General features: G+C 44.5%; 1 protein-coding gene across 1 annotated transcript in view; it reads left to right on the top strand.

The window, feature by feature from the left end:
* The window catches only part of EPHA10 (EPH receptor A10), a 1,455,844-nt gene that overhangs the window by 1,182,769 nt on the left and 245,090 nt on the right, over positions 1 to 27,985 (top strand). Inside the window, exon 11 of the mRNA XM_085647895.1 lies at positions 25,581 to 25,766. Within this exon, the coding sequence (XP_085504021.1) occupies positions 25,581 to 25,766 (186 nt within the window). The remainder of the gene's footprint in view (positions 1 to 25,580; positions 25,767 to 27,985) is intronic.

Below are 27,985 nucleotides of genomic sequence, written 5' to 3' on the forward strand. Positions count from 1 at the left end.
CCTTGGAGGACAACCTATCAACATGATATCACATAAACTCTCTTACTGTGTTATGTGACCCACTGAGGAACTTCGTATTCATTTCTTGTAGCACTTTACATCACACACACTTCACTTAGACAATCAATCATAGGTGTGTAAATGAATGTATAGGAAATTTTACATAAGACAGAGGACTACAAGGTGTAGGCGTCACATGTCATCCATACTGGTAGACAGTATAGCTTAATAGTGTTTGGTCTGGAGAAGCACAAACTCAGAATTTAAAACTTAACACCATGTTTGGGAGTTCTCTACAATAATCAGAATTGATTTGTTTTCAAATTAACACTTTTTCCAAAATTAGGATAATGAAAGACTGGGGAAAAAACTCATAACTTCCTAATCTATAACCCTCTTTTGAAAAATTCCTACCGCCTGAACTATTAAAAACTGTGATCATCACATTGATACTCTCAAGGATTGACTACTGTAATAGTCTCTACCTTAACCTTGCAGTAGGTCCCCTGAAGAGGCTCCAAACTCTGCAAAATGCAGCTGCACGTTTCCTTTTTAAAATTCCAAAATATGAATCTGCTAGAGAAGCCATTAGGAAACTCCACTGGCTACCAGTTAGACAACGCTGCAGGTTCAAAGCCTTATGCTTGGCCTACAAATCACTGCGCGGCCAGGGACCTAAGGAGAAGCATAGTTGGTATATCCCAGGGAGGACTCTCCGCTCAGGCTCAGCCATGAACCTGACTGTCCCTCCATTCAAGAGGACCACCTTGGTGGCAAGAGCTTTCTCAGGACCGTTGCAGTGCACTGAAGCAGCCTACCATTGACACAAGCCTTTCGAAAAGCTTTAGAGATCTGGCTTTTTTCACAAGACCAGCAGACACCTAAGCCCAGCAAGAAGCCTCCCTTTCCAACTGATCTGTTGGAAAGGGAGGCTTGAGCGCGAGCATGAATTTGTGCCCCATAAATTGGTTTTACATTAAATTACATCTATACATTGCAGTTTGCATGCAGCTCTTTGATGACAGTTAATAACTTGGGGCCGTTTTTGTTACTGGGCCGTTTTTGCTGCATAGCTGCAAAATCGGCCCCGTAACAAAATCGGCCGAAAACCGGCCCAGGCAAAGAGCTCGGCGGCACCCGCAACCCCAGGGGGGGCGGGCCGAGCACTTTGCCAGGGCTGGTTTGGTTCCCAGTCCGGCCCTGGATCTGCATTGTGCATGTTCTTTGCAGCAGGCGTAATACCCCTCTGGCTACTTTACCAGTCCTCAAAAAATCCACTAGACAAACCTTCTGATCTCTCTCTAGGAAAATCATTAATCACCGGAATTATCTAGACATTTATATTGTTGCCTGAAAATTTGTGGAGGCCAGGAATGCACCAGCACGTGCTTTTAAAACCATAAAATACTTGCTAACATGACGCTCCACCCTAAGACAGCGCCCGGTGCGGTCGCACCGGTCGCACTGCCCTAGAGCCGGCCCTAAACATGTCTTGGCATGAGGGTACTTAAGGAATCTTTGTTTGCGTTTGATGTGGTTTGGAGCCTGCCTGCCTGCCTGTTTTTCGGTCTGTACCGATTTTGCCCAGATCGGAGTATGTATACTGCTGGGAAATGAGCGGTCAGGCTCGTTTATAGGTTCCCTTCCCCGGCGTTTGGAGTTGGAAACTGAATTCATCCAGGTGCCACTATAACTGGAATGATTAAAAAAAATTACAGAATCTGTGTGATATGATACTTGTTTCGGCTTAATCATTGCACCCAAGATTTTTGTAAATACGCCCATGTCATTTTTTAAATAAATTGCAAAATAGTTACAGGTGTTGTCATTACTTATGTATTTATTATTCTAGGGCCATGTTATACATTTGTCGTTCTGCTTTCGTTGGGCTAACTATCGCTTGTGTGTAGTCTGGCGATATACCCTTGTGTCCCGATTATAGCAGTGAGTTGGTATCCTCAAGTCAATTGTGAAATGTGTGGAAAGGGGGTTTCTGGATTGAGGACTTTGTCCAAGAGAAAAATAATTTAATAAAAATGAAAAGAGTAAAGAATAAACAAACAGTAAAGAGATGTCAAGTGAGTATTTAATGATCAGAGTTTCTGTAATTATTATTAGACTAATTAGAAAGAAAAACCTAAAAAATCTGACATGGATTCAACCGTCGTGACAGAAGCAATTCACTACAGTTTTTGCGCGGACTCTTGTGCTACATGATTTGACACCAAATAAAGCGTCTATTTAATTACCACTTTAAAGTCCAGCACGCACAGTGCTAAAGGGCATTATGCGAGCGCCTGCATACTCTGTACTAAATGTGGGCCTAATGTCGTAACATTCAGTAACTGTCAAATTCATAACAGGAGTCCGAGTTTGCACCAGGGGCACACGGAGTGCTCTTTTCACGCTGCACGAAAACACTCTGGTGTCTGTAAGGCAATAGGCTACATGAAATGGCATTCAATTGCATTCATTATAGAAATCAATTACAACCCTTAATGGAACATAACGGAAAAATGAAGCCCGCGATAATACACCCCCGGTAAGTACTTTTTTAATGAAGCAATCATCCCTGATGGACAGAGCAATTTCTGGCACTGAGTCGCGATTCGATCTGGAGGGATATTTTGGGCGCCAGACCATGTGCAACCCCCAGAAGCAAAACCAAGTGTGAACTCTGAAGATTTGCTGCCAAATGTAGGTGAATATATTCTTTAGTATACTTAAAGTATTTTACATTTTTGAGGACACAGAATATACTCACAGTGAAATTTAAGCAAATACTGAAAGATTGTCTAAGGAAGCTGCACACAATGAAGTGGAAATTTAAAAAAAAGAGGTGATCACTGTTGAGTAAATGGTATTTATGCAGGCAAAATATGTAAAATATGTGAATATTGTGGAATTCCATGTTATGCAAATCTGTATAAATGCTTCCAATAGGAGACTGGTTGGAACAGACAATGTCACAAAGAAACATGTTCTGCTTGTACCAGTCTCCTTCTTCCCAAGCACCGCCCAGGGAACACCCCCTTGACGCAGTGTAACGCAAAGCAAATCCTGAATTGCATTGGATAGTAAAGCCCAACATAATATTTTGCATTGAGTTTGCGTTACAAAAGTAATACAACCTGTCGCTAAGCGTTAGCAAATCTGGGCTTTGGTCTTCCGTCGGGTGGTGGCAAGGAAACAGTGGGTCTGGAGGATTGGACACTGCAGGGGACCAGCTCAGCTCCTTCTCGAAGGGTGTCCCGGCGGGGGGGATGCAAAGAATGCAAAAAGTGAGCAACCTCCTTGCCTGTGAGTAGGATCTAGCAATATGAGCACGTGTATAGGAATAAATAGTGCCTCCTTTGTGTGGGACCAGGCACAAATGCAAATTAATGAACACGCCCATATTTGAATACATCTCAGGTGTGTATTGCATATTAAAATGTGATCCCAAGTCCCCTAATCTAAACAAAATCGAAGCTGCTTGCAAGGCAAGAGGCCTATAAAAACAATTGTACAAAACACGTAATGTAAAACTTGTGCTGTAAATTCCAGTGTCAGAACATAAACAAAAATGCATATCAATCTCAGCAAATAATGTTACATTATTGTCTCTCAAACCGTAAATATGTGAAATGTATCAAAAGTACAGAAGTGTACTAACAGAATGACACCCCTCCCTCTCATCCCGCATGCGCTTGTGGGTGCGAACACGCACACATACACACGCACACACACACACACACACACACACATTCAGGAAAGTTGTTATCATGCGGTTCTTTTCTCACTGTAATCACTTCATAGGTTGGAATGTACTAATGCCCCTTATTTTGGAATAACTGTTTAAACTGTGGTCATCAAATGTTCAGACCAAATGCTCTTGATTATTCTCATCTGCCATGCATTAATATGTCACATTATATAATTGTTGACATCCTTCAGTGATGTAACCAAAGCAAGCTGTCTGCTGGAGCCAACATGTGAGGGGTGGAAGAGAAGAGGTGTCCCTCTCCTTCACTACTAACCTCCTTCATAATTTAAACCTTTTGAAAGATATGCTTTTTTTAAAAGTGGCTTAAAGGAAGAAAAGGAGAGAGGAGCAGAGTTTAGCTTACTATATTTAATGACTCAAAGTACTTAAAAAATATAAACATGATAACCCTTACACCTTTGGGAGAAAAAAGAAAACAGAGAAGAAATGTGTAATGATTCAGAAATTGTAAACCTTTAGCAGCAGCAGTCTCACAGAGTAGGCAATATAGGGCCTCGGACTTAGTGAGAGATTAAATAGGGTTCCTGCAAAACTGCCTGATCCATAATAATGTAAGAGAAGAAAAGGTATTTGCCTCGGAGGAAAGACATGGAATGAACCATTACAGTCATTGACATTGGCATTCCAAAGGCGCTGTTTGATCTGAGCCTGCAAGGACTCTCCATAAGGGGACATTGACTGACCATGAGCATAAAATAGAAGTGACTGAAGCCTTGCTGTATGAGAATGCATTAGGTAGGGATAGTCCAAACTCATAGTCGATGGTTCATGTGCGAATGCAGATGTAACCCAAAGTAGACTAGAAGGGCACTCAAGAATGTCAGGGATGGCCAGATAAAGGGGGATTTGGAGTATTATGGGGTGTTATGTAATAAAGGGGAAGAAACAATTTTGTTGAGATTGGTGAGTTATATCAAAGAAGATCACCAAGAGGTTTTGGATACTGGTGACCAATGGATTTCTGATCATGGGAACAAAAGGAACCCCAATAACAATGCACTCGGGGCAATTGTATATATCATCGTTTGCCATGTATTTGGATATATCTTTGATAACTACGAGTGAGATTGTGGAAATCATAAATGAATTCAGGAGGAGCAGGGCCTACGGCTCAATGGCATCGCAAACATTATTTATAAGAAAGCCCCTAAGGTCTGGGCTGATATCTCCTGCCCATTTTACCATGGTATAAATAATACGCGTGAAATATCTGCAAGTGGTTCTGGCTCACTGATAAAACCTATTTTTAAGAAAAGCAATGTCAGAGACCGAGGCCTATCACTTAATGCCCCTCATCGATGTCTGCTCAAAGATGTTTGAAGCTCAGGAGTGGGCATTAAAAAATGGAGGAACCGGCCAGAATTAGGTTAGTGCAGTCAACTTTGTGCCATATTTTCTTGTTAAATTATATTATTTGAAAAACAACTTGCACAACAAGCCTAAATATTTATTTTGTTGATTTTGTTCCTAAATTTGATGACATGAACTGTTGATTTCCCTGATGTGAAATGTTAAAAAACGGTTTGCCAAATGGGCTACTGAAGCTCTTAGTGGCCCTTCATTCAAACACATAGTGACAGGTCAATGTTGGACATGACAGGGAACGGACGGCGAGTGTACAAGTGAACATTGACTGTAAGCATGGGTGAGTCCTGGCTCCCTTGTTTTCTCCATTCATACGTGACAGCCCTACACTTGGCTGAAGGGCAAAGGTAATTATTTTAAATTAAGGGCCAGATTTATCAAACTTTGACTCAGTGTAACACAGCAAGACAACTTGTTGTGCTGTGTCAAATGGAGAGGGCAGGAATGTGCCATGTATATCAAACTATGGCACATTCCTGTACTCTCCTTGTGCTTGTGCCCTCAGCCCAGCCTAGCGCCAATGCAGGAATCCTTGCGTCATGGTGCAAGGGTGACTGTGCTGCAAACAGGATTTGCTTTGTGCAGGAAAGGACAAAAACAAACCTTTGAGGCACTTTCCCCCTGCAGCACACTTAAAAAGAGGAAATAACAAGGATAAATAAAGATATTTCTCCTTTTTACGCCTCTATCAGGAAGGTGTAGCATTTTGGCACATTCCCAGGTTTACCAGTCTTGGTAAATCTGGGAATGCACCAAAATCCATGGGTGGACGTGTGGGAACACCCACACTCCACCCATCGAACACCTTCCCAGGGTAGAGTGACACTAGGCAGCCACTTGCCCTGCCTTCCGATACTCCAGTTGTACCTTTGCAACACTATTTGTGATGAAAGAGCAATGCCATCCAGTGATAAATCTTATGTGCAGACGAGCTCCCATTTTGTGGTTACACCCCTATGCTGTTGATGAGGAAGCTGTTGACATTAGAATATCACTAAAATGCATGTAAGACAGATTGGCGATTAATTGTGAGACAACATGGAAACCACCCGAAAATCATATGTTCAAATGAAATCTTTTTTATATCCTGTATAGCTGACCAAAACTTTGTATTTCTAATAAGAGAATTGATTTTGGAAATATCAATTTATTCAGTATGAATGCTTGAAGGATGATTGAAACTAGGACACTGTATAAATGAAAACCACGTGCAGACCTATAAAAAGCATATTATGAATATTTTTAAATTATCATACACAATTAAATAAATGTTTTTATATTTTTCTAATTATTAGTGTCACTACCTTTATTTGACATGTTCTGATCTCTCTATAAAAATGAAGTTGCCCTAGATCATTTACACGATGAGGAAGCTGTAGACATTAGAATATCACTAAAATGCATGTAAAACAGATTGGATATTAATTACTGCTACAGTCATGTAATAGTCAAGGCCTAAAATTGGAGAATGTTATAACATACAAATATCTGGGAGTAATCTTTAAGCATAAATCAGTAATGGCTGATAATGCCAAATAAGCAGTATAATTTTAAAGACTGACCAAAAAGGAAGCAATTGAAAAAATGCCAGAGAGGATGGAAAGTCGGGATTATAGTGATCAATATAAAATATTGATCCTTAGAAAATTGTCTACATATGTTGGGGACAACAGACTTTTTGAGAAGTGAAAGCCAAGATCCAGAAAAATAGATTGACAGATTTCTTGAAGAGGATTGAAGATAAAGGAAAGGAAAAGAGTGCATTTATTTCGTGAACATGAAAACGTTCTCGTTTTAAATAAATCTACAGAAATAGACGAATATCAAATTTTTCACAATCTGTGTGCTGTTATGTAAAGGGTGTTTATTATATATTATTGGTATGTATTGGTAAGAGTAATGAAGATGGTCAGGCATCCTTTTGCATCTGTGTGTGTGTGTTTGTGTGCATGTGTGTGTTTGTGTGTGCGTGTTAGTTGAACATATTTACATGTTCCCATAAAATAAGGATCTGTTAGGGGATAGGCACTCGATTATCAATATTGATGTTGCAAAGATATATTGCTCAGTCATTATGCAGAACTTGTATTTTAATTGTATCCCCATATTCGATAATTAACATATAGGGGCACATTCACAAGCCCCTATCGCCACCACAATGTCACTTTCACTGACATTGTTATGGCGGTAGGGGCCTTGCCTTATTGACAAGGCAGCGTTAAGCCATTTAACATGGCTAATACTGCCTTGTAAATAAAGCACTCTTTCACGCTGTATTTAGAGTGAAAATGGAAGGCAATGGGTGTTGCGGTGCTTGTTCCACCGCAACACCCATTGATTTTGACGCTGCCTCCTATTTACAAGGGCAGCGTAAATAGGAAGCAGCGCCAAAATTAAGACCAGGGAAAACCTGTTCTTAAACAGTAGAAACGAGTAGAAATGCTTAATTTCTCCTCGTTTTCGCTGTTTCCATGTGTGCTGCCTTGTGCAGCACACATAGAAACAACAAGGGGGATATTCTCAAGACCGTGTGATAACTATCGCAACATTTGCTTAACTCAACTTTGCACATCGCAGTCTATTGCGGGAAAATAACGCTGTGTTAACGTTGTATTCTCAACCCTGCGACACCCTGCGATTGTCTCAGGATAACTGCCAAATGACCGCATTAAAACAAAAGCGACGCGAAAAAAACGTGAAACACGAACGCCAAAAATGCTGCGATGTGGCCAATCGACTTACAAAAATCAGCGATAACCAGCGACAGACCTGTAATTCCCACGCATCATGCTGGAAAATGCACTATAAAAGCAGTGTAAAACAAATACAAAAGCAAATAAACTGCGTAGCACCATGGATGCACCCAGAACGATTGCAGAGGACAACGCGAAACCCACAAGCCACACAGACGACCAGCAAGGAACCCCAGGGTCGGGGAAGGCCAAGGAGAAGAGGAAGACGCGGTTCAGTCCATAGGAAAATGGGATTATCGTCGCGGAGGTGATAGAACACTACCAACAACTGTACGTTACATCCAACGTGTCATTGGCAACAAAGACACAAATATGGCAGACTATCTTGGACCATGTGTATGCAGTTGCAGCGTTGAGGAGGACAATGGAAGAGGTCAAGAGGCACTGGAAGGATTTGGAGGCCAAAATCAAGAAGAAACCTAATTTCGACATGAAAGCTGCAACGCAGATTGGAGGTGGGTTCCAGCGGCACATCAGGAGCTGGATGACATGGAGAAAATGGTGGCCACAGTCAGCAGTCGGAATACGGTGCCAGGAGTCATGGCACCGGACACTGCTCAACATGACCTGACACAACATCAACAGGGTGAGTACCCACCAGGGACTGGGGGTACGGGGGAGACAGGCACAATGGCACACATGCACAATTAAGCAGAGCACACTGCACACCCAAAATGACTCTGGATCATGTCCCTGACACCCGAGGCACACTGCAGCACGCATATAAACACCAAGTAGGCCCCAGTCCACAATGTGTCCAAAGGGGTCCCACCCCACACATCACCAATATCACAACCAACACATGCACATGTGCAAAACCCAGCAAAGAATCATATCTGTGAGCCACACTGACAATGCAAGTGATACTACACGACAATTAGCATGGCTGCAGTCCAATCATCATGACATTGTGCATGCCACGACACTGAGGTGGCTGAGTTTTTAAACACATCCGGAAAGGAGCAGGCCACGCTCACACATCCACGTGCATAAACAGCCCCTGATGCAAAAAAACATCTGCAGACAAACCATGACCAAGAGTCACAACTCGACCAAGAGCCCAATACACCCAAGTCCGAAACATCCCAGTACTATCGAAGCACAGAGGTCAAAGGCACACCGCCTCAAAGGGATAAGGGGCAGCCAAATCTGAGCAGCAGAGGCGACTCACCCACAATACAGCATACACATAGCAATAACAGCACATCAACATTGACGACTATGTGGTACAAAGTGCAACACTCCCAAGACAGAACAGAGGACACAACAGGTTACGCCTATGCGTGGAAACTGGCAATCACATGTGGCATACCAGGAAACTGCAAGATGAAAATGTACGTGTACAACCTCACTTCCATGATGTAGTTCAAATGTCCACTATCCCGCATCAAATAGTCAGCTCCTCCCAAACAGTCTCAATGTACATTGTCATGCAGTCCCGAGGTAAACATGAACAATGCGTCATCATACATGTCAACACAATGTGAAAATGCATCTACCCTTCACATAGCAGAGGGACAATCAACACCTCCTGCAGAGCAGACCAGACCACTCATCAGTGATGATGAAGACGACCTCCACACCCTGGACACTGACACCCTACAACAGCTCATGGACATCTTAGGCAAACCACCTCCAGAAGCAGGGCAGCCCAGCTGCATCCAGGAGACCCCAACTCCTCCACAGACCATACAGCAGGAAGCACACACCACCACGGATGGCTCCCAGCACCTCACAGAAGCACACATCACATTCCACTGCCAGGTGTCAGACCGCCAGTAGGAGGTGGCTGAACAGGTGTGGGTGGGGTTTGAATCATGGCAGCCGAACTCGATTACATACGTGGGTGCCTAATTCCCATCAGGGACCACTTACACTCACAAACAGACACACACACTGTGATATAGCCACACACATTTGCACATTTCCAGTACTGAACCATGCCCAGAGCCCTGGGACAATCATTCACACCCCTACTCTGGACTTGCGTACATCGGCCCAGTCCACTCCTCTTACGTATGAAGGAGGGGACGACAGAGCTACATGTACATGGTCTTACCCAGTGCCTGCGGTGACATAGTTGCGTCAGCTGTACAATGCACAATGTTATGTGGTAGGGCCCGGGGCCACCATGCATATGTAATGAGCACACGGACACACCATGATAGTCAGTTGAACTGGCCACGGGCACGTGCGCCCGGTCACTCTTTATTACCAGGGTCACCTGACCAGTGACGCCTTTGCTGGATGGGTATGGGGTGATTGTGAGCTACCCCTCAGGGAGTGGTTGGTGCTGGCAACAACTTGAACAGTGTTTACCATTAAAGCAGAAACAGAAATCACCAACATAACACAAACAACTGTGAAGCATCATGTTGGGAGCTGGAGCAAGTACAGAGGTACCCCAATATCCAATTAGAAGGGTCAGCGAGTCGCAGTGCACTGAGGTAGGGGCATCAGAGCTGATCGTGCTCATGTGAAGAAATTGTCCAAGATTGGGTCCCTTCGGGATATTCCTGCTGCAGCTGCGGTAGGGTGCTTTACGCCTGCCACATCTTCCCCATCATGTCCCAGGTCTTCCCCACTGCCTGAGGTGACATAGTTGCATCCGCAATCCACAGCACGTACCTCATCCATAGCTCCTGGTGTGTAGCTGGACTACCACCTCCAGTCCGCATTGCTGCCTTCTAGTTGTTGCCTCTTGCCCTCCCATTGTCCGTGCCTTCACCCCTCCGCACACTGGCCACATCTTCCTCATCATTGTCCCAGGTCTTCCCCATTGCCTGAGGTGACGCTATTGCCTGAGCTGTCCACATTAAATAAGATCTATTGGAAATTGTCCATGAGTTGTTGTGCACAGAGTTGGTGGCACCTGAAGAGCTGAGCAGTGTACCGAGCTGATGATGGCATCCAAGGCATATGTGAACAACTCGGATAGTCTGGCTGTAAGACTCTTACAAATCTGGCAGTTGTTGGTTGGAGGTGGTCCTGGTGGTGGTGGCGTGTGCATCCTGCAGTGATGCGTCGTCCGGGCAGGTCAGGACTCAATTTGATGTGTGAGCCCTGGTGGACCGCAGTTGAGGCCGGAGGCAGCAGACAGCGCCGGGCCACTGACACAGGGCGTTGATGAGCCCCAGGCCATCCAATAATCAATCAGACAGGGTCCATTACTTGAGCTGCACAGAGTTAGTGGCCCGGGATGAACTGCGGCCAGCAAAGTCACACCATCAAGGGACGATGACTTGCGGTGCACTGAGGTTGGCCACGCAAGCTGAGCGGGTCCTCGTTGATGTGCAGGGAGAATGTTGCGGAGTGTTTCGGGGGACAGTGTAAGGTGTCCTTCCCGGGCATGTTGCAGCGAGCAGAAGCAAGCCGAAACAGGCAAATGGCAGAGTGGAATGCTACAGACTCCTTTTTATCACCAAGTCAGTATCAGCTACATGATGATGAGGATACCCCCAGGCCATAGACACAGATGCCACCAAAGTTCAACCAGAGAGGGTCCTTGAATTTCAGGGCACAGAGTCAGTGGCACCAGGGCTGAAAGGGGATGCAGTCTGCGATGAGGCCTGTACAATGACATAAACACAGCCATAAATAAATCAAGGCTCAGATCCAAATGTTTGACCTACTGGACCGCAGTGTAGGCCGGAGGCAGCGGTCAGCATGGGCTCACAGCCAGGTGTCATTGGCTTGCGATGCACAGAGTTAGTGGCAGCAGAGCAGTTATTGGTAGTGTACTCACCTCCGTAACGAAGATCCTTTTTTCCTACAGACTGAACCATGTCATCCTCTCACGCCTCTCCTTCCGTACACTGATATGAACTCTGTCATACACAAATCAAGACTCAGTTCAAAGTGTGTGACCTACTCGACCGCAGTGTAGGCCGAAGGCAGTAGTCAGCAAGGGATCACAGACAGGTGTCGTTCGGCTGCTAGGCACAGAGTTGGTGGCACCACATCGAAGGGAGTACAGTGACATAAAATCTACCATAAAGTGTGTACTCTGCCATTGTATAATCAAGACTCTGTTCCACATGTGTGACCTACCTGACCGCTGTGTAGGCCGGAGGCAGCAGTTTTGCGGGCCAACCACTGTTCAGCAAGCTCCTCCTGGAACTCTAACACACAACGTTGAAATGGCATGTGGGGATGACGTGTGGTTGAAGGAGGTAGAAGCACCAGAGCTGAGCGGGTGTTTAGCCAGCGACTATGCCGTGCCCTGCCTGGTACAGACTGGATTGGATTGGTGTGAGGCCTGCTTGACCGCAGTGTAAGCTGAAGGCGTAGTCAGCAAGGGCCCACAAACACGTGTGGTTGTAATGCTGTGCAGAGAGTTGGTGAAATATAGTGATTTGAACTCCGCATTAACATGTGTACTCGGCCATTGTATGATCAAGACTCAGTTCCAAATGTGTGACCTACTTGACCGCTGTGTAGGCCGGTGGAGTACGTCAACGAAAAAGGAGTGCAGTGGGCCAGTCTCGTGGGGAACAGCGATGGTCTGAGGAGGCTGCCAAGGTCGCGGCCCTCAGGCTTGGAGCTTGCACAGGCACGTGGTGGGTCCTCTCTGACACACGCCGGTGTCAGCAGGTGAGTTGTGTGGCCTGATTGCGCAGGGGCGGGCAAGACGGGTCTGGGGACCTGCAGACTGGGGTGCAGCAGGCGCTCATAGTCGCAGGCACCACCGCTCACGGTGTCAGCCTCGTGGCGTGCTGGGAGGCGCCGCCCTGGCAGACACATTGGCCATTCTGGAAGAGAACCACACCCAGAGCAACAGGCTTTTCATTTACACCCCTATGCTGGCCTGGCATACTCCGTGCGAGCCCACTATGTTCATGCTTATGGGGGGAAAGTAATGAGCTACTTTCCACGCTCTTCCCCACTGCCTGGGGTAACATGGTTGCGTCCACTGTTCACTATACTCCAAACACCAGCAGTATATGTCGACATGGGTATGTCTGTGGTCTGCATACTGCAGTCTGGCCAGCACATGCACGCCACACTTGGCATGGTGTACATTCTCATTCATGGGTCACTTGCCTTCTTCGCACATGCATGGTTCCCACCTCTCCCCACATTCTGCTATTGTGTGGTTGAAGTGCCATGCCATTGATGGCTCATGTACAATGGCTTTCCGAGGTCACCACAGTTAAGTTTTGCTGTCGTGTCTGGTAGGTGGGCATGTTGTTTGGTATGTTGTGTGTGAGTTTGTAACATGGGCATTCCCAGAGTTGTGAGTTGCATGATTGTGGAGTTGAGGTGTGTGGTGTGTCCATTTGCTACTTACCAATGAGCAATGCATTCCCATAGGTGGCAGCCTCAAAGCGCTGGTTGAGGATGGTCTGTCGGAAGATGAAGGAATAATGCACACTGCCTGGGTAGTTGGCGACGACATTGGTGAAGAGTCCCCAGTGGTCCACTGTTGCCTGCACACAGATGGGATGCGTGTGCTTCCTATTGCAGTAATTGTGTGCAGTGGCAGCAGGGGGTACGAGGAGTACATGTGTGCAGTCTATTGCCCCCAACACATGCGGGAAGGCAGCTATGATGTAGAAGCCTTGCTTGGTTTCCAGCTATTCCTGCGCAGTGTGTGTGAAGTGAAGGTACTGGGGTACCAAGCTGATGATGACATCCAAGACAGTTGTGAGGAACTTTGATGGGTCTGGCTGTGAGACTCCTGCGACTCTGGCAGTTGTTGGTTGGAAGGTCCCAGTGGCCAACATGTGCAGCATAGCCAGCAGCTTTGTCGGCGGAGGGATGCTGGTTCTCCGCTGTGTTGGTCCCGTCAGCCTGTGGGCAATGATGGTCAGGATGCGTAGGATGGTTGTCCTTCTAAGCCTGTAGTGGGCAATGACATCCACTGGTGTTGAGGCTGTGAGGCTGGTGGGTTTTCTGAAGGTCCGCTGTCTTTGTCTGCGCTGCCTCTGTGGTGGTCCAGGGGGTGGGGCGGAGGGGATCAGGGGGGATTGCGGGTCTGAGGTGGTGGCCGTGGGTGTTGTGGCCCTCTTGGGGCTCCTAGGTGCATGATGAGTAGCTCCATTGCATCTGTTGTTCTTCAGGTGTGGCTCTGGGCTGAGCTCCCTTTATGGTGCAGGGTGTCATCCGACTGAACACCAGGTCGGAGCAGGTGTTAAATCCCTGCAGCTAACGCACTTTTTCGCATGTTTTGTGATCTTATCGCCGATCTGGCTGGTCGTTGAGAATGTTGCGAAGTAGTGTTGTCGCAGCTTTTTGCACAGGAACGCCTACTCTGCATCTCATTAGCGTTAGTTGCCAGGTTCATCTGTGGCGTTTTTTGTGGCTGCTATCGCAGGAAAAGTGGTGATATGAGCTGTTAGCACCAGCTTGTGAATAGTGCAACAAATTTATTGCCACTTTGGTGATGATAAAGTGCTGCTAACTCGGCAATAGGTCCTTGAGAATATCCCCCCAAATTGCCTATGATTGTTTATGTGCAGGAAAGTCCCCTTTCCTGAACACAAACACTAATTTAAAAGAAATGCAGTATTGCAACTTCTATGTGTGTTGCTTAATCCAGCACACATAGACGTTACAAAACAGCATTTGAAGATTGTTTATGTGCAGGAAGGGGACCTTCCTGCACATATACAATGTTCCCCTCAACACAGACTCCCTTGCACTATGGTGCAAGGGTGCCTGCATTGGTGCTAGGCTGCTACATTTATTGCCAGTGCAGGGGGAAACGCAGGGCTGCACCATATTCTAGTAAATATGGTGCAGCCCTGCGTTTCTAAAGTGACGAAGCGTGTCGTTAGCCTTCTTGGCTTCACAACACGCTTCACTACTTTATTGTAAATATGCCTCATAGTTTTACAACATCAGATTGAATTAATGCAGGATTGGATTTTTTCAGTGAATAAGTGGCCTATGAAATGAATTTAGGTTTCACAATACCAGTGAACTTATAAATACATACAAAGAAGAAAATATTGAGTTGAAAAATCGCTTGGAATAAACTTGTTGGTCACATTTATATATGTAACAAGAGTTAATGAGTGGTCTCTCTGTGACCCAGATCTTAATCTCCAGGTAGTCCCCAAAGAAATCCAGAGTTCAATCTCACTAAAGCTAATTGGTAAAATAAGATATCTCAATGGATTCACACATGTTACATTTGTTGTGGTGCCTGTGTCATGCCTTTTGTATCACCTTCACCGAAAGATGGTCCCGGGTCCATTGTCTCTTCAATGGATAGCGCTACAGTGTGAGGTGACTGGAAGCCCCAGGGAACCAACAGCAATCACTCCCTTACACTGTCACTTTGTCCATTCAAAGGGAACTTTCTCTCCTATGATCCCTCAGTTTGTCTAAGGTGGCAAACTGTGTTCAACCAACACTTCCTAGTTTATTGAGCTGACATGTTTTTATAGTGTGATTTCATTTCACTGCAGTAACATATCCAACTGTGTCATGGTGCTGCTGCTTAAAAACCAGCCAACCATGGAATATAGCACTTCTTTGTAAAGAGGGCGTGGGGGAATATATATTTAGAATACTTCAGAAGGATCTTTATTTCTGTTAATATAGAGAAGTTCATTTTCCACCATTCCTTACTCCTCGTTGGAAGCAAATGATCCGAAAATATGTTTCCTGATCGATTTACCTGTGTCTGGGAAAACAGCACATTTTCAAACATCCCCCTAAATCTGAAGGGTCTACCAAGTTAAATAAATACATAATGTAACATTGAGAATAGTTATGCATATGTCATTATAGTTTCCCCATTCTCCAACCATGGTGTGTTTTCCAAAGTGTAGTCTCACAAGTGTCCTAAATGCTCAATATTGCAAAATGAGGCACTGTAGCAGAGTACGTCACGTGGGATGTCCTAGGCATGGGCTCCCTGATCTCTCATTGACTTCACCGTGGGTCTTAAAAATGGTGCCTGGGAACCTTCAACGCTTATGCATCACCTTTCCAGCTAAATCTTTTGTAGGTCCTAAATACTGCAGATCCCAAAGCTATGTCCGGCCGTCTATAGGTTGGGGTCTTGACATCAAACATTTCTGGACTTTTCTTTTTGGGGCCAGTTTGACTGGTTGTGACTATGCCTAATTGGAGGAAACTTATCTATTTAATGTTATGTTTTTTGAGTGCCCGACATGCCAGGTTTGTCAGCCTCAGAGAACAGACTGTGCAGTCTGGAGAAGGATATAGGAGTCATTTGGTGGGTGATGGACCAATACATATAAAAACCCAAGCTGACATCATCAAACAAAGCAACATTCTAAAATGCCTATTATTGGTGTTATTAGCGATGCATCGCTGAGTAAAGAGAACTGTTTTATTTCTCTTCACTGGATGGCTCCTTTAATGGGTGTCTTGGCGAGTTCTGCTGAGAATCAGTGAGAAGCCAACACTGTAATTTGTGCTGTTGCTAGGGAAAGTAATGTTGATGGAAGAATATTTGGTACGAATATAGTATAAAGTCAGCTTTAAAGGCGATCAAATACAGCTTTATTCAGAAAAGTTAAGGTAATTATGCTCTTGACTGCTGTCACACTGTGATTGCATGACCCTTGTAGCCAGGTCTAAGAGCTACAGGGATTAATGCATCACTGCACTGATCTTGGTTTGGCTCCAGGGTCAAAGGTTCGATTTCCACGGATCACTGACAGGATATAGGAAACAAAAATATTGTGTGCACAGAATACTGTGTCAAAAATATCGCGGACTAAAATGTTGAGAAGGCAAGTGCAAATAGGTAAGTATGGAATTATTTTAGTCTTAGCTCCACATCTGTGTACCTTGGAGATATATATATCACCAATGTGCATATATCTGGAGTTATATATAGTAAAACTTTGCTTACCTATAGAAAATTACCTTCAGGATATTTTTGTCCTCTTTTCTTGACACAATATTTTGTCCACACAACTCTGATATTTTGTCCAAACACTATTTCCGTTGGGTTGACTCAGCCTTTCATCCCTCTGAGGTTAACAAAATGAATTCCATCGAGATGGGTAACAAACAATATATTTTTCAGCTATAAAATACGTATGGATGAATGGATGATTTACAAATGTATGTTATGTTATGAGACTGACAGAGTGACTTAGTCTTAGATATTATATAAAATCACTCTTCATAATTTGCTGTTATTTTTATAGCACAACCATCTATGTATTGTGCTAGCATACACTTCATAGTAAGTGCAAGTTGATAGAATATTTTTCCCACATGGGTATTGTCTCCAAGTTGGATTCTGGGTACAATGACACGTAAACCCACTTCTAGGACAGGGCATGCCAGGCAGTAGGTAGAAAACATTCGATCCTTTTAACCTTACTAACATTTTCTGTGTTAGTCATTGGTTATTTTTTCAGGTTAACTCATGCGGAATGCACCAGCAGATTTGTTTCTCATTAGCAGGCTTTATCAGTCTTCTTACTCAGTCTTGGCGAATGAAATCAGATTACAACACAAAACAAATACTGAAAGAAAAATAGCATGAAATCCAAAAAGCAATAAAACTCCCCCCATAAATAATCCTGTAATTGCTATACTGATTTATAATGGCTTTTGAGAGGATTATCACTTGATGCCATTTAACTGGCAAAATGTGAGGTTTTAAGATGATTTAAAGGGTATTTCTTTAGCTGGACCAAAGAAATTGACAGATAATTCAACAAGATGTATCTTCACGTCTTCTCTTGGAATATCAGTTTAAATATCTTTGGGGAAATCTTTTCGCAGAAACAGCCATCCTAAGAGATTGGAAGGCAGATCCTCGGTGCCCTTTTAAAATACAATAGGGCAGCGCAGAAACAGGTAAATAATGTGGGGCCTGGAGGTGGGCCGGTCAGAGAGCTCATGGGGACAGTTGAGCCAGAGCCTAAAAACGAGCCGGGCACGATATCCAGTGTGCTAAATAGGTGCTCAAATAAGCCAAGGTTCCTTTACATGTACGTAATAAATGTTTATTTACTGAGCAGTTGTGTTAACTCCCTTCAAAAATTATTATAGCTTGCTTGTAACAAGATAAGCATTTCAACTTGTGAAAGTTTTAGGCATAGTGGCTGCTCTGCCTGCAAACACTTACGTCATGTCCCAGTTACCAATAATAAACCACATAACATTCATAGCACGCCTGCCACTCACATCTGATACAGTGTGTGATGTTTGCCAGTTATGGCTTTCCCTGTGCAGCCTCAGGTTGCAAATGTATACATATTAAAAAAAAAAAAATCCATGTTTTGGGGGAAGAGCTGATTTAAGATTAGGGTTGAGCAACCTGTAATTTTTTAAGTGCTTGGAATAAGTGTAGTTCTAAGGGATATTAGACCTGAGTTCACAATCGTTTCCTATTTTGTGTGGTTTTAAATAGCACAAACCTGGCCTAAGGGCATCACGGTGTTCTACCTGAGCACCAATGGGGGTGGGGGAGATCTATATGCACGCAAGATTTACTCAATATTGCTGATGGATAGTCTTGTGAGCTAGAGGCTTTGACAACATCACTCTTCCTCTGATACGCTCAAGTGACTCCAGATTGTAGCACATTGTATCCTCAAGGTAGTTTGTATTACTCACAAAGTACGTCACTTTGGGACCTCTAAATACCTATCCCGGAAACTCACCATATCTGGAGGTTGCCGTTCCCTGCACGGCTTAGACGCGCTATGTTTAGGGCCGCCTAGATTGAAGAAAGACCAATCCCACTTGTGCTCCTTCATTGGAAATGCTGACAGGAAATTTTACTCACTACCCTCATTGATATGCACAAACCCCTCTAAGTGTCGTTTAAAAAGAGCATTAAATCTCTTTGAGGAATGATACCTAATGTACTGATATGCTATGTTTATGTACTGAGGGCAGTTCTAGAGTCCTCCCATGGTTGTAATTTGTGAGCTCCTCTCTTCTTTCTTTCTTTCTTTCTTTCTTTCTTTCTTTCTTTCTTTCTTTCTTTCTTTCTTTCTTTCTTTCTTTCTTTCTTTCTCTCTTTCTTTCTTTCTTTCTTTCTTTCTTTTTTTCTTTCTCATATGATCTTATGTAATTTATTACGGTATTTCACAACCAATTCTTTTTCTCAGAGACTGAGTCTTATCGTCACCACACATGCTCTGCTATACTCTCATTTCTTGTAACCTTTCATTGCTTTCTTTACACTGTACCCAGCTTTAATACCCCATAGTCATGTACATGCTTTGTAAGACTCTTAATAAATAAATACATTAAATACTTGCGCACTGTTAGACCTGCCATATCTTGGCGTGATTACACCTGACTTTTTGCCTCTACCCCCTTTGCCAATTTAGATGCTTTGGGTACTTTGCCACTGCTGATCAGTGTCAATGTACAAGTGTTCCCTGTGTAAAGTACGATGGTAATTGATTGGCCTCAATTGGTTTGTTTGCCTTACTAGTAAAGTCCCTAGTGATGTGCACTGTGTGTGCAAGGGCTAGTAATGCAAAGGCGTGCAGAGAAGGGAACTTAGGCGTTCAGTGTAGGGCCTGCGCGCAGTATGCTAAGTTAGCATGTTGTCCTGACAAGTGCAACGACTTGTCAGGCCTTACTTTCCCTTTTGCGTACACAGTGGGCACCCCTGTAGTAGGTCTCGGGTAACCCCTGGGCAGGGTGCCGTGTAAGTAAAAGGCAGGACAGATACTGAGGTTTGTATTATATCCTGACAGTGAAAACACTCCATTTCGTTTCTCACTGGTGAAAGGCCTTCCTGTCCATAGAACAGAATGGGGGAGGCTGGGTATTGTGTTTGTTAGCCTAGTTTCCTATAAGTTTAAAATGGAGAGTTGAAGTTTAGTATGTATAAACTCACAGTGTCATAATCAATCAATCAGTCAATCAATCAAGACATTTGTAAAGTGCGCTACTCACCCGTGAGGGTCTCAAGGCGCTGGGGGGGGGGGGAGGGGGGAGGTTCTGCTACTGCTCAAACAGCCGTAACACATCTTTCTATGAAAGTGTTTTTTTCACTGTGTGTTCAGAAACCACTCTTTTAGAAAGTGGCTGAGTTTTGTGCTTTAAACATTTCTGTGTGTCTCTGCTGAATGTGGATTGACTGTCTGGATCGGAGAGGTGCGAGGAGCTGGGAGAGGTCTTGACCCAGGGAGGGGTTGAGATGGCACCAGGCTGCCCTGCATCTGGAGAGTAGGGGGAGGGGAAGCCCGGGAGGTGCAAAGGCCTGGGCTGGTGCTATAAACCAATGGACCCATCTCCTGCTGAGTGGTTAAGGATCCTGACCCCCAGTATCAAAGGGAGAAAGGTGACACTGGGAGGGAGACACCCAGAACTGATTTAGGCAGTGGTCAGGGACCCCTGAGCACAACGAACTTCAAAGACCTGTAGGGGTATAACTATGAGAGCTGAGGCCCCTGAATGTAAGAAAAGAAATGGATTGAGACTGAAAAGGCTTAGATCCATTTCGTGGTCAATAGGAACCTCTGCTAGGGAAGGAAAAACTGAAGAGACTGCTAGGAAGGACCAACCCTTGCTCCGTGATCTAGGGCTGGTCTGCTGTTTGCTATTTTAACCAAGGAAGAGGCTGTTGGGACTGTGCTGTGTGCGCTGGGTCCCCATGCTTGAAAAGACTGTGCTTTGTGCTGTTTCTTGTAACCCCAAGGGCCCGAAGTGAGCTGGCTCCCTGTTTGGAAACACAGGAACATTAAAGTTTGCGGATACGTTTCAAGCGACGCGGTGGGTAAGTTTTGTGGCAGCTTGAGACCCTCAGAAGGTGTGCGCTGTGATCTTGGACATACGGAAGAGAAGGGAGACTCGGATGCGCTGGGTGTGTGTCGTGGTGCACAGGAGGCATTGATGAAGAGCGCCTAGTCAACGTGTGCACTGGCGGAGAAGTGAGTCTCAGACGCGCATAGTGCGTGTTGTGGTGCACAGGAGGCGTTGGTGAAGAGCGCCTGGTCATCGAGTGCACCGGAGGAGAAGTGAGGCTCGGACACGGAGAGCATGTCGAGGTGCGGCCGAAGGCATTCGTGAAGAGTGCCTGGATATCGGGGCACCGGAGTTGGAGTAAGTCTCAGTGAAGCAGTGTGCGTGCTTTGGTGCAACCTGGGACTGTGGAGGTGATCGGCAGATCATAGTGTGCACCAGAAGAAAGTGAGTCTCTGCAGCGTGGTGTGCAGGTCTTGGTACCAAATGAGACCGCAGGAAGGAGTGCCTGGTGAACGTGCACTCGGAGTCGACGTAAAGACTCATCAGTGTTGTGTGTGTGGCTTTGTGCCAGAGGAGACCCTTAGGGTGCTGTGGTGAACGTGCCCCGGGAGTAACGTAATCTTAGGGGCATGGGGTAGGTGTGCCCTGCAGCCGCCTGAGACCTTCCTAAGTCGTGGCCCAGACCGGCAGCCCCGGAGGAGCTGAGCTGCCAGGCTGGGCCGCTGAGGCCCATTGAGGAAGTTCTACACGGAAGGCCCAGTCTGTTGAAGGAGGAGAGGAGAGTGGGGTTGCGCTCCCAGGTATCGTGGATCACTGCCTGGGCGGGGTGCGGGCTCGGAGGGACACTCTCTCGGCCTCTCAGTCCTTCTGGCAACGTGAGCCTTTGATTCGGCTCAGAGTGGGGCCCGTACTGACCAAAGGAGTGGCAGTACTGTGGCCAAAGTGACAAGCTGTGCTGTATGTCATCGTTGATCCATGTGGGGGCAACTGTTATCGAAGAGGCTGACTGTCGTAATACACATTGACAATATTGCTGCTAACGAACTGCCAGACTGTCTTATGACGCCTGACAGTATTTCTGCATAACGAAGTACACGATTGTAGCGCTACGCATTGCATTATTTCTCCCTTACAAAGTACAGGATTGCATCGGCCCGCATTGCATTATTTCTTCATTGCAAAGTACATGATTGTAGCTACGCATTGCATTGTTCCTAAATTGCAAAGTACATGATTGTAGCGGCCCGCATTGCATTATTTCTTCATTGCAAAGTAAGTGATTTGGGTGTGACGCATTACATTATTCCTTCATTGCGCAGTACATGTTTGTAGCGGTACGCATTGCATTATTTCTCTCATTGCAAGGTACCGGGGTGTATCGTTACGCATTGTATTATTTCTCCTTTGCCCAGCACAGGATTGTAACATTACGCAGCGCACTCTGGTTTGTTCATTGCAACGTGTGTGATTCTAGCATTGCGACCCTCATAGCATTGTGACAGCGGCCGCTGGGATTTGAACCTCCCAGTCAGCCAGAACGAATATTACCCTTTATTATGTGTTGGCTTTTGTATCGTGTGGTCTGATCGTATATCTTTTGTTATAAAGTTTATACTCGTTTTATCAAACTCGTGTGGAGTCCATTTGTGATGTCACCAGTGGGTTGCTGTGGGTGTGGTTGCACATACTATACACTCGTGCCTTGGAGATAGGCCTGGCTGCTTGTGCCAAGCTACTAAGGGGGTGAGCAGGGCTATCTCAAACAGTGTCCTTACTTGGCCTAACATTGAGTGGGGGGTCCCGGGTCGCACATTTGGTGACAGTATTGCAGGACTGGGACTCCGAATTCCAACACGCAATAAAGCAGGGGCTCACATCCTCTGCTTTAGCCTTCATTGACTCCCAGGAATAATGAGGGAGAAGGGGAGGGGGACTTACTAATAGGACTTGGGTCTGGGGCAGTGCCCTGAACCTGTTGTGACGTTCTTTGATTGAGAGATGTTCTAGGCCAGTGGTACTCAAAGTACAGCCTGTAGAGCAACCTCTTGGACCCCTGGTTGCAGCAGAGAAAACTGCTCAAGGTCAATTTTTTGGTTAATTCTGCAATGGAAGCAGCATCATTTTGTGATTCTGGGCTTTGTTCTAAAGGTATTTCACCTTGTTGTACAAGCAAGACAGCCCTGCTCATAGAACAAGCTGAGATAACACTAGAAACAAAGCCCAAAATCGAAAAAGCTATAAAAGCGATGTTGCAAAGGCATGTTGTTCATGCTTTTCTGGTTTTGGGCTTTGTATCAACAGCAATTTCAGTTTGTACTGTCACTAAGGCATCCCTGCTCATAGGCATCCTTGGCTTAGCTGAGAGGACAGCAGGGGTGCATAAAAATTGGGAAGGAAACTGTCATCATGAGTACAGTGGGGAGGGGCCGTGAGTGAAGGTAGGTGGGGCAGGCAGTTAAAATGAACAACATAGTCTGTATCTATTTTTGGTTTTATAACCTACAGGTAACAGAACGTAAAATGTACAAAAATATTTGAAAGAAGTCATTTTCTAGAAATCTTTGAAAAAGGAGTGTTTGTTCCCATTCCCATTATCCCTCACCCTACTCTGTCTCCTTTGGAATGATACGGCCTCGATGCGGTCCTCGGGCCCATACCAGACTGTACGGTATGGCCCCCAAGTAAATGTTTGTGAGTACCCATGTTCTAGGCTCTGTGTCACGACCTCCAAGGTCCCGGCTACAAATACAGAACTAGCACTTGTCTCCTGTGCTTGTGGAAAGTCATTTTTAGCATTCAGTCGTATTCGTTTGATGAAAGCAGGCAGGTGCACAATGCGCTTTCTTGTTCTCTGCAAAATTAATTTTTGATGATAAAAGCCCTAAAAGTTCAGAAATTTCATCAGGTGTTACTTGCATAGATTTGCTGATGATTTGGTCAGCAGTACTTGCAATGTGTATTTTTAATAGTTACATACATACTAGTGAGAATTTACCAAAAGTATACCTTGCACTTGGTTTTTAGGTCGAGCCTAGAGTCAGCTCGCATTCGCTGCTCTGGGAGACTGGTTGTTGTGGAGTATGTAATAGAAGCTCCGCCCACTCTCCCCCCATGTTTGCCGTTGGCCTGTGTCATTGTCCTTTGTAAATGCTGGCCTCTGATTCATAAATCGGCTTATTTGTCCCTCCTTAGTACCCACCTTGTCTTCGTCTGTTACCTGCCATGGCGACTTGCCCTTTTACTTCGGTTGTTACACGGGATGCTTTATTTAGTCTGTAAGCACTCTTTTCTTTAATGAGTTTCTTACTTGCATGCACGGCGTGCTTTACTGCATTCAGCACGCATTGCCCACTTTCTGCTGTGTTTGCCCGCCCCACGACTGCTCCGAGATAGCTGTTCTTTATTTATTTTTCGCTCGCGGCTTCCCACCATTTTCTTTCGTTTTTGTTACTTTTGTTACAATGTTTGCTCGGCACAGGTGCCACAATTGGAACAAAAGTAAGAAATAGAAAAAAACATGCTTTTCTAGTTTCTTTACTTTTGATACAATTGTGGCACCGGCGCCAGTGCTGAGCTTGTAACAAAAGTTATTAAAACGAAAGGATATGGTGGGGGACCGCTTTCAGCTTGTAAAGAAATAGGAAACAAGTATTTGCAATGCAATAGGTCTTGCATTTATGCGGGTTTAAGCTATTGGCATTGTAAATGACATTGGCTTTTATTTATGTTTTAAAAACCAAAACATAAATAATAGCCATTGTCATTCATAAAGGCAATAGCTCAAAGATGCGTAAATCGAGACCCTTGCAAATGCTTGTTTACTTAGTTTTGTGTCCATGATGGGCCAGAAGCCTTTTTTTGTCATTTTTACACTTTTTTGCTTTAGACCTGTGCTAAATATCTACTTAAAACTTGGTACAGATGTTATATCCACTGTGATACTGTATAAGTCTGAACAATTCGGTATACAGAGAAAGCATAACCTGGCAAACTTTTCAAGTGGATATTTTTTCGAATTTCCTGTTTTTTGGTGTTTGTTTGTGAAAATTCTTAAGTTTATCTAGTTACCATAGCCCTCGACCATGCTCCGTTTTCTGTGCATAGCGAGATAATTTTTTACTTGCAAAATCCCTTTTTGTGAAGCCTTTCTATCTCCAGTGGCATTGACCAATAAGAGAACACCCGGGACCTTATTACAAGTTGCCTTGCAAAATGAAGTGGTAATACCAGTCTGGTATTACCTTTGCCTGGCGGTATTACCACCCCAGTAACCAGCCAGTCGAAGACTGGGGCTACGTTTTGGGACTCTCAGGTGGATCCCGGAATTACAGGGCTTTTTACCATGTTAAAAAAATGGAAAATATTAGGTGCTATTACCCGCTGCCGTTCTACAGAAAACCTGTGGAATTTCAACTCAAACAAAACATAACGGAGTCCAAATTGTTTTCTGCAATGTCTGTGCTATGAAGGTTAAATTTATAAGGTATCCTCAAGGGTAGTATGCACAACCTAAAATGTCATAAAAGTTAGGATCTTAGAGCAAATGAAGTGAAACAAAACTCTTTGCAACTGTTGCAAAGTTGCACTTTTTCCATAGACTTTGCACACAAATGAAACACTTCATGGATTTGCATTCCTCTACGTAAAAGCCGTTGTTGACCAGTGCCTCACAGGAATGAGCGCTTGCACATATCTAAAGTTATGAAGAATGAGTTCAGGAGATGTCTAAACACCGAGGCTGTCTGGAGAATGGTGCACAGACTTCCAATGTGAATACCAGAAAGGAGCATATCAACTTTCAGGAAAAAAAATGAAGGGCTGGCTTGAGTTGACTTGAAAGAAGAAGCTGCAGATATAAAAATACTTTAAAGTTCACTGTTGCTTTTAGTGTGCATTGTTTTCACCTATGTTCTCCTGTAAGGCTCACCTGTGAGCACACCTCAACAGGGCAAAAGCCACACAAGCAAGCCATTTCTTTTCTATTGTAGAAAGTCTCAGTGATTCAACATGTTTTGTATGATGACCAACTGTCTGTTTTTCAGGGGAGTTTGGTGAAGTTTGCCGAGGTTGCCTGAAGCTACCCAGCAAGCGGGAGCTACCAGTTGCCATCCAAACACTTCGGGCTGGCTGTTCTGAGAAGCAGAAACGCACGTTCCTGGCAGAAGCGAGCATCATTGGACAGTTTGATCACCCCAACATCATCCGCCTGGAAGGAGTTATAACTAGAGGTAAGTATTCTACGATGCCTTATAGTATATTTTCCTGATTTAGGGTAGAGTTTTGCTTTTGATGATGTTTTTGTAATCAGAAGATACTTACCAGCTTTGCCTAATTCTTTGCCAGCTGTCAGAATCAATATTACCTATTTGATACAATTGAATCAGTATCTGGTTCATCAACCTCAAATTTTCAACATAAATATAAATTTCTAGTTGTGATGCAGAATTTGTGCCCTTGTACCCATGACCTGATTCTGCTCACGAACTCGGGTCCAATGTGACAAGGGGACCAGGACATCTTCATGTACTAGATAGTGCAGTGGTACTACAACCACTACAGTGGCCCTAGATGGTCTTTGGAAGCCCTCCCAGCCGTCTGCCATAGTCCTCATCAGACTATGGGTGGATGTAAAGTATAGACCACCTCCTGGATGGTCTAGATATTGCACCTCCCTTGAGTGGTGCCTTGGACCACTGCATGCTTTATAACCAGCCCTTGAAGGCTTTGCTTGGGGTAAGCCCCAGGGTTATTCCCCATTATTACTTTCCAGGCTTTTCCCCGTCCTGGTGGACGCCTCCTTCTGTTATATCAGATTAAAGCCCAGCAACAAAACCAGAACAAAGTATTGTTTATGCACTGGCCACTGTGTTTGTAAGAACAGCCTTCATTTAAACTGCATTCCTGAGCAAGTGCATTTCCGGAATCCTTCTAACCCAAAACAGCAAGGGACCTTCAGATCTTCCTGTGCACATATGCCCAGGCCACCACCAGACATGAGGAAAAAAACAGAGGCTTAATGGCTTTCTGATGGGATGTCAGAATTAGTTGTGTACAGCCGTTGAGTGACAAATGGAATATCATTATATATCAATTTTGCTGTCAGTGCATGGATATCCAAACATGGGAACAAGTAACTATGAACCTGCAACGCACGGAAGTCAGAGGTTTGCCGACATATTTGCATTTAAGGAGTTTATGCAATAAGTATATAATAAATAAAAAAACAGGACGATTGCTGAGAAATAACTCCGATTGTGTCAAATTGTACATGAAGACAACACTAGCGATTAGGGATTTCTGGGGGAGGAGACATCCATACATATGTATGATGTTCAATATAAAGGGCGATGTTAATATGTAAACTTAACCAGTGTTTTTTGCATGGGCCCCCAGGTAGAGCATTGTGAGTCACATTGCTGCTACTTTTCAAGGTGAATAAACTAAATATAACCCTTTACTTCAATACACGCATGCCGCCTATCCAGTCACTTGCCAGGGGCACACTGTGATATCTATTATTGATATACTGTAGATCAGCTTATATATTCACAGCAACTCTGACAGTTAATTCAGAAATTAAAACATTCAATCAATGCAACAGTTAATCTGATAGCCTCATCTGCATTATGGTGATGATGCTGGAAAATGTTGGCAACCAGGGTCAAAACTGGTTAAAATTGTCTTGTTTAATGGGAGGGGGATAAGGTGTTAAAACTGCTGTTCTACAACATGATTTGATTTAGGAAAAACCTTTCTGTTGGTCCTTGTTCACGAATCCACATTCGGCCAAGGATCGGTGTAAGGTGCAGTTGGATATTTTGGTATTCAGGAGTTTCCTGAAGCACATGTAGTTTGATTCTGGCCTGCAGCTTGGCCTTGGGAATGTGTCACTGTGGAATAACGCCATAATATTGTAGTCAGAATATTGGCTCACATAAGTATTGTACGAAATTGGGTTGTTGGTTGACTGTGGTGTGAGTTCTGGTTAAGCAGCAACCACAATCTTTGCACGAGCCAATCCTAAACTAACCTGCACTTAACCCTATGTTAGCTTGGCACAGGGCAGTCAATGATGTAGAAGCAATCTGTAAAGTATTTGTACAACCCATACCAAGTTAGAAAAATAGAGCTTTCTTAAATAAATAAAACGAGTCCAAAACAACAAAAATCTAATCAATAGAGCCGTGACAATAGAGTGATAAATCACATAGCGCCAACTTTGGATATCTTGTCGCACCGGATTGAGACTAAGTCACAAGTTCAGGCATACCGTGATGGGGCCCAAGTTGGCTACAGTGGCCCATTTTAGGCCCGCTGAACAGAGGTCCTTAAATCCTGGTTTGTGAAGAGTTGTGAGGATCCGCATCAAAGTTGCCTCACGCAGCCAAATAAATGCGTCGGTTCTGAGATGTGGCAACATAGTGATGCGAGGTCCTGAGTCATCATC

The sequence above is a fragment of the Triturus cristatus genome, chromosome 3_2, assembly GCF_964204655.1.
Source record: "Triturus cristatus chromosome 3_2, aTriCri1.1, whole genome shotgun sequence".
Taxonomy (NCBI): Eukaryota; Metazoa; Chordata; class Amphibia; order Caudata; family Salamandridae; genus Triturus; species Triturus cristatus.